The 20,322-nt window shown below is 37.8% G+C and overlaps 1 protein-coding gene across 4 annotated transcripts in view; it reads left to right on the forward strand.

Moving 5' to 3' along the window:
- Positions 1 to 20,322, forward strand: part of LOC118928365 (dystonin-like) — a 92,995-nt gene that overhangs the window by 34,529 nt on the left and 38,144 nt on the right. For all 4 annotated transcript variants that reach the window (XM_057494055.1, XM_057494056.1, XM_057494058.1 and 1 more), the window contains exons 3-6: positions 14,144 to 14,263; positions 14,452 to 14,559; positions 16,247 to 16,465; positions 19,485 to 19,688. In XM_057494055.1, the coding sequence (XP_057350038.1) occupies positions 14,144 to 14,263; positions 14,452 to 14,559; positions 16,247 to 16,465; positions 19,485 to 19,688 (651 nt within the window). The remainder of the gene's footprint in view (positions 1 to 14,143; positions 14,264 to 14,451; positions 14,560 to 16,246; positions 16,466 to 19,484; positions 19,689 to 20,322) is intronic.

The following is a 20,322-nucleotide window of genomic DNA, read 5'->3' on the forward strand; positions in this document are numbered from 1 at the left end:
GTGTGACCAATCCAAAAGGAACAATATCCATATTATAGGGGTCCCAGAAGAAGAAGAGAGAGGAAAAGGGATGGAAAGTATCTTAGAAGAAATAATTGCTGAAAACTTCCCCACACTGGGGGAGGAAATAATCGAACAGACCACGGAAATACACAGAACCCCCAACAGAAAGGATCCAAGAAGGGCAACAACAAGACACATAATAATTAAAATGGCAAAGATCAAGGACAAGGAAAGAGTGTTAAAGGCAGCTAGAGAGAAAAAGGTCACCTATAAAGGGAAACCCATCAGGCTAACGTCAGATTTCTCAACAGAAACCCTACAGGCCAGAAGAGAATGGCATGATATATTTAATACAATGAAACAGAAGGGCCTTGAACCAAGGATACTGTATCCAGCACGACTGTCATTCAAATATGACGGTGGGATTAAACAATTCCCAGACAAACAAAAGCTGAGGGAATTTGCTTTCCACAAACCACCTCTACAGAACATCTTACAGGGACTGCTCTAGATGGGAGCACTCCTAGAAGGAGCACAGCACAAAACACCCAACATATGAAGAATCGAGGAGGAGGATCAAGAAGGGAGAGAAGAAAAGAATCTCCAGACAGTGTATATAAAAGCTCAATAAGTGAGCTAAGTTAGGCAGTAAGATACTAAAGAGGCTAACCTTGAACCTTTGGTAACCACGAATTTAAAGCCTGCAATGGCAATAAGTACATATCTTTCAATAGTCACCCTAAATGTTAATGGGTTGAATGCACCAATCAAAAGACACAGAGTAACAGAATGGATAAAAAAGCAAGACCCATCTATATGCTGCTTACAAGAAACTCACCTCAAACCCAAAGACATGTACAGACTAAAAGTCAAGGGATGGAAAAACATATTTCAAGCAAACAACAGTGAGAAGAAAGCAGGGGTTGCAGTACTAATATCAGACAAAATAGACTTCAAAACAAAGAAAGTAACAAGAGATAAAGAAGGACACTACATAATGATAAAGGGCTCAGTCAAACAAGAGGATATAACCATTCTAAATATATATGCACCCAACACAGGAACACCAGCATATGTGAAAAAAATACTAACAGAACTAAAGGGGGATATAGACTGCAATGCATTCATTCTAGGAGACTTCAACACACCACTCACCCCAAAGGATAGATCCACTGGGCAGAAAACAAGTAAGGACACGGAAGCACTGAACAACACAGTAGAGCAGATGGACCTAATAGACATCTATAGAACTCCACATCCAAAAGCAGCGGGATATACATTCTTCTCAAGTGCACATGGAACATTCTCCAGAATAGACCACATACTAGGCCACAAAAAGAGCCTCAGAAAATTCCAAAAGATTGAAATCCTACCAACCAACTTTTCAGACCACAAAGGCATAAAACTTGAAATAAACTGTACAAAGAAAGCAAAGAGGCTCACAAACACATGGAGGCTTAACAACACGCTGCTAAATAATCAATGGATCAATGACCAAATCAAAATGGAGATCCAGCAATATATGGAAACAAATGACAACAACAACACTAAGCCCCAACTTCTGTGGGACACAGCAAAAGCAGTCTTAAGAGGAAAGTATATAGCAATCCAAGCATATTTAAAAAAGGAAGAGCAATCCCAAATGAATGGTCTAATGTCACAATTATCGAAATTGGAAAAAGAAGAACAGATGAGGCCTAAGGTCAGCAGAAGGAGGGACATAATAAAGATCAGAGAAGAAATAAATAAAATCGAGAAGTATAAAACAATAGCAAAAATCAATGAAACCAAGAGCTGGTTCTTCGAGAAAAAAACAAAATAGATAAGCCTCTAGCCAGACTTATTAAGAAGAAAAGAGAGTCAACACAAATCAACAGTATCAGAAACGAGAAAGGAAAAATCACGACGGACCCCACGGAAATGCAAAGAATTATTGGAGAATACTATGAAAACCTATATGCTAACAAGCTGGGAAACCTAGGAGAAATGGACAACTTCCTAGAAAAATATAACCTTCCAAGATTGACCCAGGAAGAAACAGAAAATCTAAACAGACCAATTACCAGCAACGAAATTGAAGCGGTAATCAAAAAACTACCAAAGAACAAAACCCCCGGGCCAGATGGATTTACCTCGGAATTTTATCAGACCTACAGGGAAGACATAATACCCATTCTCCTTAGAGTTTTCCAAAAAAAAGAGGAGGAGGGGATACTCCCAAACTCATTCTATGAAGCTAACATCACCCTAATACCAAAACCAGGCAAAGACCCCACCAAAAAAGAAAGCTACAGACCAATACCCCTGATGAACGTAGATGCAAAAATACTCAACAAAATATTAGCAAACCGAATTCAAAAATACATCAAAAGAATCATACACCATGACCAAGTGGGATTCATCCCAGGGATGCAAGGATGGTACAACATTCGAAAGTCCATCAACATCATCCACCACATCAACAAAAAGAAAGACAAAAACCACATGATCATCTCCATAGATGCTGAAAAAGCATTTGACAAAGTTCAACATCCATTCATGTTAAAAACTCTCAGCAAAATGGGAATAGAGGGCAAGTACCTCAACATAATAAAGGCCATCTATGATAAACCCACAGCCAACATTATATTGAACAGCGAGAAGCTGAAAGCATTTCCGCTGAGATCGGGAACTAGACAGGGATGCCCACTCTCCCCACTGTTATTTAACATAGTACTGGAGGTCCTAGCCACGGCAATCAGACAAAACAAAGAAATACAAGGAATCCAGATTGGTAAAGAAGAAGTTAAACTGTCACTATTTGCAGATGACATGATACTGTACATAAAAAACCCTAAAGACTCCACCCCAAAACTATTAGAACTGATATCGGAATACAGCAAAGTTGCAGGATACAAAATCAACACACAGAAATCTGTGGCTTTCCTATACACTAACAATGAACCAACAGAAAGAGAAATCAGGAAAACAACTCCATTCACAATTGCATCCAAAAAAATAAAATACCTAGGAATAAACCTAACCAAAGAAGTGAAAGACTTATACTCTGAAAACTACAAGTCACTCTTAAGAGAAATTAAACGGGACACTAACAGATGGAAACACATCCCATGCTCGTGGCTAGGAAGAATTAATATCGTTAAAATGGCCATCCTGCCCAAAGCAATATACAGATTTGATGCAGTCCCTATGAAACTACCAGCAACATTCTTCAATGAACTGGAACAAATAATTCTAAAATTCATATGGAAACACCAAAGACCCCGAATAGCCAAAGCAATCCTGAGAAAGAAGAATAAAGTAGGGGGGATCTCACTCCCCAACTTCAAGCTCTACTATAAAGCCATAGTAATCAAGACAATTTGGTACTGGCACAAGAGCAGAGCCACAGACCAATGGAACAGACTAGAGAATCCAGACATTAACCCAGACATATATGGTCAATTAATATTTGATAAAGGAGCCATGGACATACAATGGCGAAATGACAGTCTCTTCAACAGGTGGTGCTGGCAAAACTGGACAGCTACATGTAGGAGAATGAAACTGGACCATTGTCTAACCCCATATACAAAAGTAAACTCAAAATGGATCAAAGACCTGAATGTAAGCCATGAAACCATTAAACTCTTGGAAGAAAACATAGGCAAAAACCTCTTAGACATAAACATGAGTGACCTCTTCTTGAACATATCTCCCCGGGCAAGGAAACCAACAGCAAAAATGAACAAGTGGGACTATATTAAGCTGAAAAGCTTCTGTACAGCAAAAGACACCATCAATAGAACAAGAAGGATCCCTACAGTATGGGAGAATATATTTGAAAATGACACATCCGATAAAGGCTTGACGTCCAGAATATATAAGGAGCTCACACGCCTCAACAAACAAAAAACAAATAACCCAATTAAAAAATGGGCAGAGGAACTGAACAGACAGTTCTCCAAAAAAGAAATACAGATGGCCAACAGACACATGAAAAGATGCTCCACATCGCTAATTATCAGAGAAATGCAAATTAAAACTACAATGAGGTATCACCTCACACCAGTAAGGATGGCTGCCATCCAAAAGACAAACAACAACAAATGTTGGCGAGGCTGTGGAGAAAGGGGAACCCTCCTACACTGCTGGTGGGAATGTAAGTTAGTTCAACCATTGTGGAAAGCAGTATGGAGGTACATCAAAATGCTCAAAACAGACTTACCATTTGACCCAGGAATTCCACTCCTAGGAATTTACCCTAAGAACACAGCAATCAAGTTTGAGAAAGACAGATGCACCCCTATGTTTATTGCAGCACTATTTACAATAGCCAAGAATTGGACGCAACCTAAATGTCCATCGATAGATGAATGGATAAAGAAGAAGTGGTACATATACACAATGGAATACTACTCAGCCATAAGAAAAGGGCAAATCCAATCATTTGCAGCAACATGGATGGAGCTGGAGGGTATTATGCTCAGTGAAACAAGCCAAGCGGAGAAAGAGAAATACCAAATGATTTCACTCATCTGTGGAGTATAAGAACAAAGGAAAAACTGAAGGAACAAAACAGCAGCAGAATCACAGAACTCAAGAATGGACTAACAGGTACCAAAGGGAGAGGGAGTGGGGAGGATGGGTGAGTAGGGAGGGATAAAGTGGGGGGAGAAGCAGAGGGGTATTAAGATTAGCATGCATGGGGGGGTAGGAGAAAAGGGAGGGCTGCACAACACAGAGAAGGCAAGTAGTGATTCTACAACATTTTGCTATGCTGATGGACAGTGACTGTAAAGGGGTTTATAGGGGAGACCTGGTATAAGGGAGAGCCTAGTAAACATAATATTTGTCATGTAAGTGTAGATTAGTGATACCAAAAACAAAGCAAAAAAAGAAAAAAAAAGGGCAGTTCCTGTGTGGTAACCTCCAACGAGTTCTACACAAGGGTATAAAGGGCTTATAAAAGTGTAGGCAAAGGGTCTATTTGTGTTTATACAGAGGATCAAAGCCTAATTGGGCTACCCCGAAAATGAACTAAGATACGATATGAAAAAGAACTTCCAACATCAGCACTCTCTGGAAGACTCATGCCAGAAGATGATCATCAAAAAACCCCAACAAAGATCCATGCACTGCTACAGCTGTAGATGCACTCATCCCACCAGTTCCTGGACTTGCCATGGGAATGAGGAAGGAGATATCTAAGCTGGCCTGTGCATACAGTAAAACAACAAATTTGACTGGATCTATACTGTTGGAACTCAACCAAGAATTTGGAGAAGTGCAAATTGTAGTGCTCCAAAGTCTTACAACTACAGACTATTTACTGTTAAAAGAACATATGGGATGTGAACAGTCCCCAGGAATGGGTTGTTTTAATTTGTCTGATTTCTCTCAGACTGTTCAAGTTCCGTTGGACAATATCCACCATATCATAGATAAGTTTTCACAAATGCCTAAGGTGCCTAACTGGTTTTCTTGGTTTCACTGGAGATGGCTGGTAATTACAGATATGCTTTGGTTATGTAACTATACTCCTATTATGTTAATGTGTGTGCGCAATTTAAGTAGTAGCTTAAAACCTATACATGCTGAAGTTACTCTACAAGAAGATATGTCAAAGAAATAATCAATCTTCCCATGTTTTCTTCCACCTGCTACTTCTATAGCTTTTCTTCTTCCTTTCTAATTACAACCCTTAAATAGAATTCGTGCCTCATATCAAATTTACTGAGTATCATAATTCTTCCAAGTGGTAAAGAATCCTCAAGACAAATGCTGGGCATAGAAGCCACAGGGCATAAATATGCAAAGAAGTAAAAAGCTAACCTTTTCAAACAATAAGGCTTCCCTCTCACTTACCAACTTCACATTTCCCTGTATGTCCCCGGAAGATGACTGGTTAGCCAGAGACGGGTAAGATTCCTCAAGGGAGGAACAACCTAAGACAGGCACAGTCGCAGGGGGGCCATCAGGTGAGAAATTGGGGATCAACAGAGGTGAGGCTTAGAACCTCACCCCCCCTGTTCTGAGAGAAATCTTCTGCATACGTGGATGTTTTATTGCCCTGGTCTAGCTTGGATTAACACATAGTCTACAGGCACACACCTGATCATCTACATTTGCTCTCTTACAACACTAAACTATGTTTTCTACCTTTATCTTGTATCTACCTACCACTTCAGCATTTTATTAAAAATAATAATAATAAAGAGAGAAATGTGGTATCCACATATAAATCAAGTATAAAAACCAAATGAGTATTCATATTTGAACTGACTGTTTAGAGTTCATAATGCATGAGCAAAACCGAAAGTTTCTGTGATGACTGCCCTTGTACTGTTCACCATGTAACTTATTCATTATGTAAGAATTTGTTCTCCATGTAAGAACTTGTTTGTTATGCCTCAGAAGATTGGAGACTGACGAAAATTAGGCTTGGGGTGGATTAATGATTGTGCATTGAGCATTGACTCCCCTATACAGAATTTTATTGTAGTTAACAACCATTTGATCAATAAATATGAGAGATGCCCTCACAAAAAAAAAAAAAAAAAAAAAAAAAGGACATATATTGTAACAGCTTGGTAGGGTGATAGCTGGAACCTAGAATTATGTATATAAATGTTCTACCACTGTGTTGTACACTTGAAACTAATGTAATGTAATACTGTGCGTCAACTACCCTTTAATAAAAAATAATTATTTAAAAAAAATAAAAAATAAAAAAATAAATGTTACAAGAAAGCTGTTCAAAAAAACGATAACGTCTGTAATGAGCCAGAATTATACAAAAACTGAAAGGAAAAAACTTTGTACCATCCATGGTCAAAGAAAATGTGTAACATTATGTAAACCTTAAAAAGATATAAAAATAAAAATCCTGCCGCTTGATGTCAGAAGATGTTACAACCTTAAAAAAAAAAAAAAATCCTATGTTTTCAGACATTTTAGGTTTGGCAATCGTCTGGATGAATTTTGCCAATGACTTTTTTTCCCTTTCTATTCAAACCCACTTATATGTCAAGGAATATTCAATCCGTATGTTTCTGATTCATTTGTATTCAAGTAATCAAAATGTTGTTTAGTCAGAGTATTGTTTAATGTCCAAGAAACAGTATAAGGCTCCTTTTTAAATAAGACTCTAATATCCATTTTTCTTCAAATGAACTTGTGGCATAATTTTCAAGTATATCAATGTAAAAATTCAGATTTTGAAGTCAGAGGTTTCAAAGTTTCACTAAGTTTTATAGCTAAATCAAGAAAAACAGATTTCAGAGGTATCCAACTATCAAATTAAATTCCAATATAATGAATGCTTAAGTATACTATAAAGAAATTTTCTGTAGTTCTTGATATGGATAACTTAGAATGTAAAGTTTTGATGCTTAATTTAAATAAGAAGGCTAAATAAATAGGTTAGCTCTATTCTGGAAATATAAATTCTAAAAAGAAATAATTGGGAAAATTAGATTCAAATCTTGGCTCTGACAAAATACTTCCTATTTTATCCATGGCATCAATAAAATGAATGTAAGAGTGATTCCCAGGAGAGTGTGAGTGTGTATGAGCTGATGCTACCTGGCACATGGTAGGGCAGGAATAAAGGTCTTTATGCTGAATTAGACTAGAGAATGTTTTCCTATTTTAGAGACTTTTCTCTTATTCCAGGTGGTAGTCTTTTAACCTAAAATCTTCCATTGTGGAGATTGTACAGATGATTTAAGGGAGTTTTAGATAAATTCACAAATGAATAGTCCACAAGGAAAGGTAAGATTATTGATATATTTTCTTAGACTTCGAGTTGGCAGTGCAGTGTATAGGTAGTTATGGGTAGGCTTATGTCAGTATGTCTTTATGTCCACCAGTAAAATAATTTTTGGTGGGAAACTTCTAAATATATTCCAGTCTAGGGTATAAATCCAATAGAAATGAACACTCAGAAATATGTGTCATAATCGATTGATTACTTATATTAGTTAGGTATTCATAGGCATCAGGGAATATCAAATTATTAATACTTAATACAGTAGTTTTCCTGGGTCCCAGCTATTCTTAGAGAAAAATAACATTTATTTTGGGGATAATTAATTTCATCAATGAATATAAGGGAATAGATATTTATAATGGTTATATCCTCTTGTTGGACTGACTCCTTTATCATTATGTCATGTCCTTCTTTGTCTCTTGTTACTTTCTTTGTTTTAAAGTGTATTTTGTCTGATACAGGTACTGCAACACCTGATTTTTTTCTCCCTACTGTTTGCATGGAATATCTTTTTCCATCCCTTCACTTTTGGTCTGTGTATGTCTTTGGGTTTGAAGTGAGCCTCTTGTAAGCAGCATATAGATGGGTCTTGCTTTTTTATCCACTCTGTAACTCTGTGTCTTTTGGTTGGTGCATTCAGTTCATTTACATTTAGGGTGATCATTGACAGATATGGACTTACTGCCATTGCAGGCTTTGGATTTGTGGTTACCAAAGGTTCAAGGGCAGGACAGAAGCTTTTCAGCTGATATAGTCCCACTTGTTCATTTTTGTTTTTTTTCCCCTTTCCCAGGGAGATATGTTCATGAAGAAGTTGCTCATGTTTATGTCCAAGAGATTTTTGCCTATGTTTTTTTCTAAGAGTTTTATGGTTTCATGACCTCCATTCAGGTTTTTGATCCACTTTGAGTGTACTTTTGTGTGTGGGGTTAGACAATGATCCAGTTTCATTCTCTTACATGTAGCTGTCCAGTTTTGCTAACTCCAGCTGTTGAAGAGGCTGTCATTCCCCCACTGTTGTATTTGCTGTATTTTCAAAATATATATGGTTTCTGGAGATTTCTGCCGCCCTACTCATGCCGCCATCTTGAGAAAAAAAATGAAGATGTGTGTTTTAATAAGAGAAAGTATAAGGAATGGAAATTTGTTTTGTTGAGGGTAAAAGAAAGTAATTGTTCCAAAGTACAGCTGTTTATTTAAAGAAGAAGAACTCTAAATGTAAAAAAAAAAATTATGGAAACTCTGTGGAAGTATTAGAAAACTTTTTGCAATTTTTCAACATTAACAGCCAATTAGAATTTTGTTTTCGGTGAAAAGGAAAAGTTTTCTTAAACTGCTAGTGTGCTCTTAATGTTGAAAATTTGCCAAAAGGTTTCTAATTGTTTTATCAAAGCAGTTTCTCATGCTTAAAGTCTCAGTGAATTGTCTGAGTATATACGAAAATGAGATCTCTATATTAAAAGGACTAAAAGGTAAACTTTGCTAACAACTGTGTAACCTTCTGTATCTGCCTTTGAAGTATTTTGTTGTCATTCTAGTTAAATGGATAAGTATTGCTTCATGGTAACCTATAATTTTATTTAAGCAAGTGCCAAAGAAACTTTCTTCTGACAACTTCCCAAAATCAAATTCAAAAAGGTGCTCTTACCTCTAGTTCACTCTGATATTTTCTAGAGGGCCCCTGGAACATGTCAGAGGAATTTTTTCTCCTCATCGGGAAAAATGTTTGGCTAATTTGGCTTACTTATCTGGTATATATGTACCTGGAAAGCACTGTCAAAGGGAATGATGCTAAACTTTGTTACTGAATGTTTTGTGTTACAGAAATATCCAAATTTCTTATGTCAGCTGTCTTATAGTAAGCTCCCATCAGATCTTTCACCATTGTCATTTGTAAGTCTTTTGTCACTTATAGTAACTGTTTTATTACTCCTAAACTAGTAAAGAGCTAGATTTCAGAAGAACAGGTATTGGTTACATAGGATTAAATAAACTAAGGAAAATGATTTTGTGGTTTTATGTTTCAAATGTTGCTGATAACATGTTTTAAGCTTTTTCTCTTAAACTGACAACAGTTTAGTAAATGAAAATATCTTTATAGACAGAATTGAAACATTTATCTTTCTCTCTACCTAATTCCTCCAGAATTTAAAAACTCTCAGTGACTATTTTCATAGTTCATGGCAGTATGTTTATTTGCATAAGTTCAATAAGAATCTGCTTTCCTTGTAAGAGGACCAATTAAAAACACAGGTTATATTACCAAGGCTTTGACTGGAATGACATACCTGAGAGACACGTGCATAAACTCAGATATGAACAGCTTTAAGGAACTAAGGTTGACTTTATAGAGCCAACAAAGCCCCTTGGAAGAACTGACCTTGCTTACAGGGTTCCCAGCAGCCTTACCAGGTGAGTAAGGAAAGTCACTTCCTGGCAGGGGCAGGAACCTCAAGATGGCTTGGGGACCTCAGGAAGAGAAGAATTCACCCAAATCTACAGGTACTGCAGGCAAAACCTGAAGGCGAGTCTGGCTTGGCTTTCTGGCCTAGAGAGGCCTTTAAAAGTCCAATCTGAAACTTCTTATAAAAAGTTCCTTCAAAGCACATTTAAAGGATCTCATGTAATCAATTGCTCTTCTTGCTGCACTTATACAAATAATGAAGCCAAGTGTTAATTATTTTCTTAATCTAGTTACTTCTAATAAAAATGAGGGTGAATTTAGAGAAAACTATTGTTTCAAGAATGCAGCCTTATCTATACTAAATCCTAATACTAGTCATAGAGACGTAGACTAGATCCAGAATTCTAGTTTCCTTAAAATATCTAGCTATGATTCTCCAGATGTTTTAGTTTTCTCCCATCATTTCAATTAAAGTTTACTGTTTCTAGTTCTCATATTCAGCCATGCATTCTTTTTTTGTTTGCTTGCTTTGTTTTTTTTTTTTATTGAGGTATGATTGATATACACTCTTATGAATGTTTCACATGAAAAAACAATGTGGTTACTACATTTACCCATATTATCAAGTCCCCACCCATACCCCAATGCAGTCACTGTCCATCAGTGTAGTAAGATGCCTCAGATTCCCCATGTGCCTTATCTCTGCTACACTGTTCTCCCAGTGATAGCCCACACCATGTGTACTGAACGTAATACTTGTCAATCCCCTCTTCCCTCCCTTCTCACCCTCCCTCCCACACCCCTCCCCTTTGGTAACCACTAGTTCATTAATGGAGTCTCTGAGTCTGCTGCCATTTTGTTCCTTCAGTTCTTCCTCATTGTTATACTCCACAAATGAGGGAAATCATTTGACATTTGTCTTTCTCCACTTGGCTTAATTCACTGAGCATTATGTCCTCCAGCTCCATCCATGTTGTTGCAAATGGTAGAATATGTTTCTTTCTTATGGCCGAATAGTATTCCATTGTGTATATGTACCACATCTTTTTGATCCATTCATCTACAGATGGACACTTAGGATGCTTCCGTATCTTGGCTATTATAAATAGTGCTGTGATGATCACTAATGTAGTAAGATGTTATAGAATCTTTGTGTTCTCCGTGCTGTGCTACTGTCCCGGTGACCAACTAATATAGTGATTGAGGATTCTTGTGCCCCTTTAACTGCTTCCCCCCCCCAACCCCGCCCCCTTCTTTAGCCCCACCCCCCTTGATAAACGCCCCTCCCTTCTCATTGTTCGTAGAAGTTCTTTACTACTGGCTCTTCTCTGTCATTGACTGTTGAAGATGGGTCTTAGGCTACTGAGGGCCATGTTAAGATTCTGTTGTTCAGATGGATTGGAGCACACCCTTGAGGCTCCACTGGAAGGGAGTGAGGGGAGCAGGAGTAAGTGTGAAGCATCCGCATGGAACGGAGGCCCCGCTGGTGGCCCTATGGACACTCTGGAGGAGAGAGGCCCTCCTGAGTTGGCCCTAAGTGAGGCAAGTACTTCCCCTTTTCCTGACCAGCACTGGCTCTGGGAAGGGTGGGTGTTAGATTGTGTTAGCGTTTAAAGAATCATCTATAGGGCCCTTCAGTGTGTAGTTAGGAAGCCTGGGTTATGATTTGCTGGTTGCTCTATTTATAGAGCGTGTCATTGCGCATGACTGCCTGAGCCTGTGGCTGGGACCTCATGCCGAGAGGCGCTGAGCTCTGCTGCCCCAAACGCCGATCCCAGACTGCTGCTCCTGCTTCCCAGGCAGCCTTCCTCACTTTCCTCCTTAGCTTTGAGTGGAGCTTCAGCTTCACTCTAGACCTCTCTACTCCCCAGTGGACTTCCCAGGTGACTGGTGCTTCTGTATCCTCTTGCTGCCTGTTTCTGATGTATATACTGCTCAGTATTTTTGCTGTTACTCCAATTTTTTGTATTGATGGATTTGCTTCCTAGAAGCTCTTTTTTATTTTCATAGTTTTGAAGAGAATGGCCTATAACACTATTTTTTTTTAATTTTTATGAAAGTATCATGATATACAATCTTATGTTGATTTCAAATATGCAACACAGTGGTTGAACAGTTACCCATGTTTTCATTTTTATTTTATTTAGTTATTTATTTATTTTTTAATTTTTATTATGGTGTGATTGACACTGTGTGCAGGGGTCTTATCATTGGCCAGTGGGAATGAAAGTTCCAACTTGCTACTTGGCCGCCTCTGACACAACCCTTAGGGGTGACCCCGTTAGAGGCTCATGGGGGTGGAATTCTAGGCTCCCCATTCAGCATCTCTTGGCCCATGCAGGTGAGACCAGAGCTATTTTCTGTGGGGTTTGGTTACTGTCTCAAAGTTTCCCGTCTGGCCAGGCTGCCCTTCTCCTGGTCTCTCGGCTCAGACAGCAGCTTTAACTGGGCTCTGTCTGTGCTGCTTGGTGTTTCTGGATTTCCTGTCTGTCCAGGGGGCAGTCTGTGGTGTGTGGGGCGAGAAGACAACCCAGAGACCTCACCACCGTGCGGTTTGTTGCCCCGGTGCCCAGGTCCACAGCAGTTCTGCTCTGCTCTCTCCCCATCCAGAGCTCTTACCTACGTTTTATATATAATGCCCAACGCCTTTAGGTGTACTTATGAGGAACAGGGAAGAAAGTATGTTCACTTTATCTTCCCATGAGTCTGCGTGATGTTTCATAGTGTCTTAAAAGTATGAATAGTTTCTCAATCTCATTTCTTATCTCTACCTGTCCTCCCCTCACATAGTTAACCCCCTTGCCTCCATTGAGATTTCAAGGTTCTCTTGAAAAGTTAGAAGCTCTGGACTTGACTCCTCACAATATCTGTTCCCCATTAAATCTTCCCTCTGAGGCCATTGTTAATTACCATGTACCATTGGTGCTTCTATTGTTACGTGCCCACTTTATTCATTTATGGTAACTGCTTAGCACAGGAAGGCTTTGGGGTGTATCTGATGCAAGGCGCTGAAAACGTTCATACTCTCTGACTTAGGAGTCACCTTCTGGGAATCCAGCCTGAGAAACTAATTAGAGATGCCAACAGATTTATATACAGAGATACTCATTTCAGGTTGTTTATACAGCAAAAAAATGCAGGGAGCTTAAATGAAAATACCCAGATATGCTAGAACACAATGGTGTTGTTTAAAAATCACATTTAAAAGAATATGACATGGGATGTTCATAATAAGTGAAAAAGGATATGAAACTGTTTATTGCAGTATTATCCCAGACTTTTCTCAAATGCTAAAATTCACTAAAATACCAACAGTATTAACTCTGGGCTTTAATTTGCTTCTGTATGTTTTTCTTTACTTGATGAATTTCTGCTATGAATTACTGCTAGGATCAGGAAAATCAAATTTCTCAAAATATTTAAGAATGCTCTTTGAAAATATTCTCTACAGTTATTAAATTAAATGTAAAAAGTGATACAGAAGCAGAGATATATTTTACACATGCATTTACATACACATAATATAATAAATAAATGGTAATATTTCCTTCTTTTTGCTAGGAATCATGTACTTAGACAGCAGAATGCTACTCCATATCACATGGGTTAAAGTGATGGATGAAATGACTGAAAAGTGGTACCCAACTATTGACTTTCATAGTTCTTCCATTTGAATAGTGCTCCTAAGGAGAAAATTCTTAACAATGACCAAAAAGAAGACAACAGTGTTAGCTGTCCTAAAAATCATTAATGCTGTGTTATGCATCCCACACATTTTAAGAGCTTGTGTTTAGTTTCTCTGTGGAAAGTCCTCCTTTCTGTATAACGTCCGTCATTACTATGCATTATTTTAGGAAACCATGAAGAGAGAAGCTCAGATTCCTCACATGTGTAATGGAGATATTTAAAAGAAATATACGTAGGTATTTTTTCTGGTAGCAGTTACAGGAGGTTGCTCACCTAATTATTTATCTTTTGTTTAGTTTGACCAAGCAGCTGATGCTGAGTTATCCTGGATTACAGAAACAGAGGAGAAATTGATGTCTTTGGGTGACATCAGGCTTGAGCAAGACCAGACCTCTGCTCAGCTGCAGGTTCAAAAGGTGAGAAAGTGCATTTCCAATTGCTTCTAAATTATTTGTTAGTGTGCTCCAAGTCTAGAAAAATGTGTTGGCATGATTTACTTTGCAAGACCCTGCTGGTGTAATTGGGTATTTATAGCTACTTTGCCTAGTTGTTTTCATTTTAGTCATTCACACTCTCTCTTCATCTTTATTTTGCTAAATCACAGACATTCACCATGGAGATTTTGAGACACAAAGATATTATTGATGAACTTGTTAAATCTGGACATAAAATCATGACCACATGCAGGGAAGAGGAAAAGCAATCAATGAAGGTAAAATATTTTCTGTGACTGGTAGTGAGAATCTTGAACAAACAGCATGCATTGAGCTTTCAGTCCTAGAAAAGCACTTTCCTTTATCTACAGCTGCCATTTAAACCGTTAAATCTTTGGTTTAAAAAAAGGCATTTTTCAAGCTTACAGAATAAGAGTGCAAGGAATATTCCAGCAGTCACCCTAGGGACAATCTTTTTTTAGTGGACAGAAAAACTGTAGAGGTTTGAGTCCTTGAATAGTTGGTGCACATTAAGCATTCAGTTAATGTTAGCTGTATTATTGCCATTATTATCAAATAAATATATTTGATAATATATCAAATGATATATTATATATATCAACTGTTTATATGCTTCAGCAACACTGGGGCCACTTGAGCTGAAACAAAACCCAACATGTGTGGTACCCTCTAATGCTGAAATCCATTCTCTGTAAAGTTACAGTAAGCTTTATAGGGGGAAAAATGAGCTGAATAATTAGAGGGACCATCCAGCTTATGTAGTTTTAATGATCCTTTAAATGGATGAGAACCCAGCCATAAGTAATAAATGTTTAATTCACTTCATATTCAGATATCCGAGCAGACTAAAGAAATTAATATGTATTAATGCATCTGGTAGGAAAATGTCCCATGACAAAACAATTGTACAAATATCTGTGCCTCAGATCCCATTTTAAAGATTATGCATTGCTTTTAATATGTATCGTAGATAAAATAATAGAATGTCATTGTATAATGATAGTTTCTCTTTTATTTGTACTCTGCAATGGCAGTGTGCTTGTTTATAATTTAATCTTTAACTTTATTATTACTGCAAAGGTTCTGACATGAAAAATGCAGATTATCATGAAATAATTTCTGCATCATTCTGAGGGTTTTTGGGCTACTGTTGTGATTTACTGTCTGCTGTTAGTTTATGATACAAATTTGTACCATAATCTGGATCACTGTGACCACTGCACAAGTGTGTCGCATAATGTTCTACTTTGATTCTAATAGAGCTAATTAGTTTTGCGGAGTAGGAGTTCCTTTTACAGTTTCATTTGCAAAAGGTAGTCCTTTTTTTTTTCCCAGAGAGTAATGTAAATGTTTCTAGACTCATGTGAAACTTGTTTTCTAAGATGGAAGAATGGCTGGAGAATTTTATTTACTGTGTTTGGAGAGCTCAAAGTCTTATTCATGAAAACCTGAGGCTGTTTATGTTTGGATTTACTCACTAATTTTTTGAGAAGTTCTGTGTGTCATAAATCCCATTATTTTTGATGACTTCATAGAAATCTATTTGTATGAATATATCATAATTTACTAGTCTGATCTCCAGTTGTACTTTTAAGATGTTTCTCACATTTTAGCTGGTTTTTACATATATATAATAGAAACGTTTTTTTGTAGTAAGAACACAACATCAGCATGTAGTGGAATATTATTCAGCCTTAACAGGAAAGGAACTCCTGCCATATGTAACATTAGATGACCCTGAAGGGCCTTTCTTTACTTCAACATGAACTTTCATACATGGAAATGGTTAAATCTAAATGGGTTTTGTTTCTTTGCTCATTTAACGTATATTTGTTAAGTGCCTCCTCTGCACCTGGTGTATAGTGCTGAATAAAACATTCTGGAGTTGATGTGCTTCTTGGTCAGCCTGGCCTCTTAAACACATTTCACTATCTTATTTTCTAGAAAAAACTGGACAAGATATTGAAGAATTATGATACCATCTGCCAGATGAACTCAGAGAGGTCCCTACAGCTAGAAAGGGCACAGTCCCTGGTTAACCAGTTCTGGGAAACATATGAAGAACTTTGGTCATGGCTGACAGAAACAGAAAGAATCATCTATCAGCTTCCTGCCCCAGCTCTTGAATATGAAACTCTAAGACAGCAGCAGGAAGAACAAAGGGTAAGCTCAGTGTCAGAGAGAATGCTGTATTCCCCTTTAAAGGAGAATCATGATTTTTATGGTGCTTTTCAATGCAGTTAGACAGACACCTTACATTGTCAGGACATTTCAGCAATATTGTGTTCTGGTCTGCAAACATGTACTTACCTCACAGTTGCTTACCTGTTGTCTAGGGTTACAGTGAGAAGACTCAGGCTGGTGGACCACATTGTGCATGTTATTCATTACACCACAGATTTTATAGAATAGTATGCAGTATAAATTGGGTGCAAAAACCAAAATTCCCATTTTAAAATGTTAGAAAAATAAGCTTTTGAAGTATTTTGAATTTATGCATGTTGAATTGCTTTCAATTTACACCTATTGACTAAGTTTTATAACTGGAATGTAAGTGCAGAGTAGAAATAAATGGAAATGACACACTACAGACAAGGCTATTGAGCTTGTGAGAAACTGTACAATATAACTAATAACCTCCAAATTTCAATGTGGTGAAGTGTTGCTCTATGAAAATGAATAATGCCGAAGTATGAAGACAAATTGTTTCCCTTTTTTTTTTAACCTTATATACATGGAGCTCTTTTGAAGTTCTCTGCTTCTATAAATGTGTATGTGTAAACCTAAGAGTATATTTACATCTACAAATATGTCATGTTTTAAACATATATAAAATTCAGAACCAGTATGAAGCCTTCATTGCAGCCGTTACTTAAATGTTAACAAAGCTTAACAGAGCTTGGGTGGCTCTGCTTTTGGCATAATAAATAGTATGGAAAAGACCATTATTGAAAATGTTGAAGTTGGATCCGTTTTTCCCTTTTTTTTATAATCTTTCAACTCTCAAAACAAATTTATGGTTTTATGTATAACGGAATTAGAAAAATTGTTCAAACTAAATTGTTCAGAATGTTTGCAGTCTTCTAGAATGTCATTTCTTCTGCAGCTCCACAGCATCCTCTTCAGTTATTTTTGGGACAATCTTCTAGTTCATTCCAGCTAAGAATGAAAAATGGCTCCAGTAGCGATGTTACCAAGTAGTAAATATCTTGAAGTCACACTAAGTATTTCCAGCGTGACTGGGCTTGTACGACAGTATGTTGCCAAGAGTCATTTGTTACACATGAAGCAAAAGGTGTCCATCTGGCCCTTTATCCCTGCACATACACACCACGCAGGCATCTAGTAAATATTCTCCTGTCTGTCATGACATGGTCTAAAGAAGGCTTACCTTACTACTTCCCAAGCTAAGGTGTCTCCTGGTGGTGCCATGCAGATGAGAGCCACCTAAACTCTAGGCAGCTCAAGTCTCAGCAGAGATCTCTCATCCAACTTGAGAGTCTTGTGAATGCTCTGAGTGTAAACTTGTTTGACAAACATGTCTTATAGAACATTGAAACCAGACCATGTGTAACACATTCCTTTTCCAAGGGACTGTTTATTAGCTGAAATTAATCTCAGCACCTCCATTCTCTAAAGCATCGTGAAGATAGGACCTAATAACATGAAACAAACTAAGAATATCTTAGCTTGGACCGCCTAGGAGCTCGGTCGCAGACATGACCCTCCCAGATTCTTCTGTACAGCATGTTAGGTTAGACCTCCCCCTTCTTTTTTTCTCTTTTTTAATTGAATTTGTGTTTATTTAGCTTTTACCAAAAGACTTTTGAGACCATCTTCAGAAAAATTTCAAGAATAGTGTATTATGTTGGGTATTGTTAATGAAGTAATAGACCAAGTACCTTAACAATTTTCAAAATAATTCTCGTGGCTGATTTCACTGGACACATCTACGTAAGTGGCTGTCCTCACGAGTCTTCTTGAAGAATGATAGAAATCAAAACACTTGCAGGAAAAGATTGATAGCTTTTTTCCTAGACTGTCTTTCCTGAATATAATTTCTCGCAGAGAAATGTTTGGTAGGGGCTGGATAGCAAACAGCTTGGAGATGTACTTCCTAGTGAGGACAAGGAATTGCTGATGACGGAGCCTAGGCAATAATGTGGTGCATATGGAAGGCTCCTCAGGGGTGTCTGGAGGCTGGCCTCAGAGAAACCTGCAGGCGAAGTGGATATTCCCCCTGGGAGCGGTTTTGGATTTGACCCTGAAAAACTGCTCCATGGGAGGCTTTGGGTTCCATGGAGTCTGGATATTCCAGATTTATTCATCTCCCCAGACAGAGTGGGGCTCCACTTGGATTCCACACCCACTCATTACTATAAATTTCATTGAACCTTTTGATTAGGCATTATGTAAAATTTTCATATGTCACATTTTTCCTTAAATGCACCTTGTAAATAATGCTCAGTATATAGTTATGCGTTTGATAGACTGATGACCTTGCAGCCTTTAACTTTTGAAAATAAATACAAATCGATTCATTCATGTCTGTATGTACATAGAATAACTTCATGTATATATTATGAATATATGTACACATTTTGTTTTTCTTTACATATATAATGCAATGCCTTGGTGGGCTTACATCCCCCTAACTTAGGCATTATCTGTAGTTCTTGTCCTTTCAGCATTGTGTCTATCTTCTACTGAGCTGCTTTCCTTTTTCTTCCTCCCTTCCTTCCTTCCTCCTCCCTTTCTTTTAAGTAATTTCTGTGTATGTCGTGAGTGTGCAGAAAGGGATACCAAGAGTTATAGCTTGGTTTCTATAGGTTGGGGACAACCTATAGAATTCAGAATCCTTTGATGTAATATGACCCTTGGCTAAAACTTGTATCAAAATGTGCCATCTTGGCATGAAATGGATAATGAACTGGGATTTTGCTCCATGAGCATTTTTATATATACCCTTCTGGGGATTTTGACATGACCAGACTGTAGTTTAATCTTTGTGTCAGGGGCATCGCTTACCGGCAAAGACTCATATGAGCCGTGTGCTAAATGCCTTGTGATGGGGAGGGTGTTTGTTTGGAGCTTCTTTCCAGCTGCACGCATTGGGGATGTAGACAGCTGTGACCTGGAGGTGTGACCCTGTGATCCTGAGGAGCTGTTTGGTTTGTTGTAGCAACTGCGAGAGCTGTTAGTCGAACTCAAACCTCATATAGATAAGATGAACAAAACTGGGCCACAGTTGCTGGAATTGAGCCCAAGGGAAGGCTTTTCCATCCAAGAGAAGTATGTGGCAGCTGACACCCTTTACAGTCAAATTAAAGAAGATGTCAAAAAGCGAGCTGTGGCCCTGGATGAAGCCATTTCTCAATCTACTCAGGTAATTGTTTACACCAGACATGTGACTGGGCTCTTCTGAACAGCAGAGCATGGAAAAAAACTTTCCTGGATCTCCTGATTAAATTTCAACTAAGATTATTTCATTACATTAACTTTGAGTATTGATGTCTTTGTCTCTCTCAGAGGTGGTATTTGCTTGAGTCCAGTCCTTACATTTCGCTGCCTGCTTGTAGGTACAATAAAAAGTAATTTTCAATGACTTAAGAAACATACAGTTTCATCATTGTCCAAATACTTAAGTAAGCGTGTATCTCGAGTAGAATGCGGTATTTGCCATAGGGAGACATGAAACAGAGTGTTACTTTATTATCATTATTAGTAAAATAGTCCCAGTAAGAAGAAAGACTGAATGATAGGCTGAATACGAAGGAAAAGATTCATATACAGTCAGAAATTGATACTTTTTCCTTTTTTGAAAACATCTTTTTTCAAGAAGTTAAATTTGAAATTATCTACAGATTTTCCACTTTCAAAGTTTGGTTTTTATCATTAGATCCACTACCATTAATGTGGTCTATTTCCTATAACTCCAGAGTGATGATTCCTTTAATGTTGAGGATAGTGTTGAGTCTGAATGAACCACTTTTCATAACTTTGTCTCATTGTCAAGAGTA

This window comes from Manis pentadactyla, chromosome 16, assembly GCF_030020395.1.
Source record: "Manis pentadactyla isolate mManPen7 chromosome 16, mManPen7.hap1, whole genome shotgun sequence".
NCBI lineage: Eukaryota > Metazoa > Chordata > Mammalia > Pholidota > Manidae > Manis > Manis pentadactyla.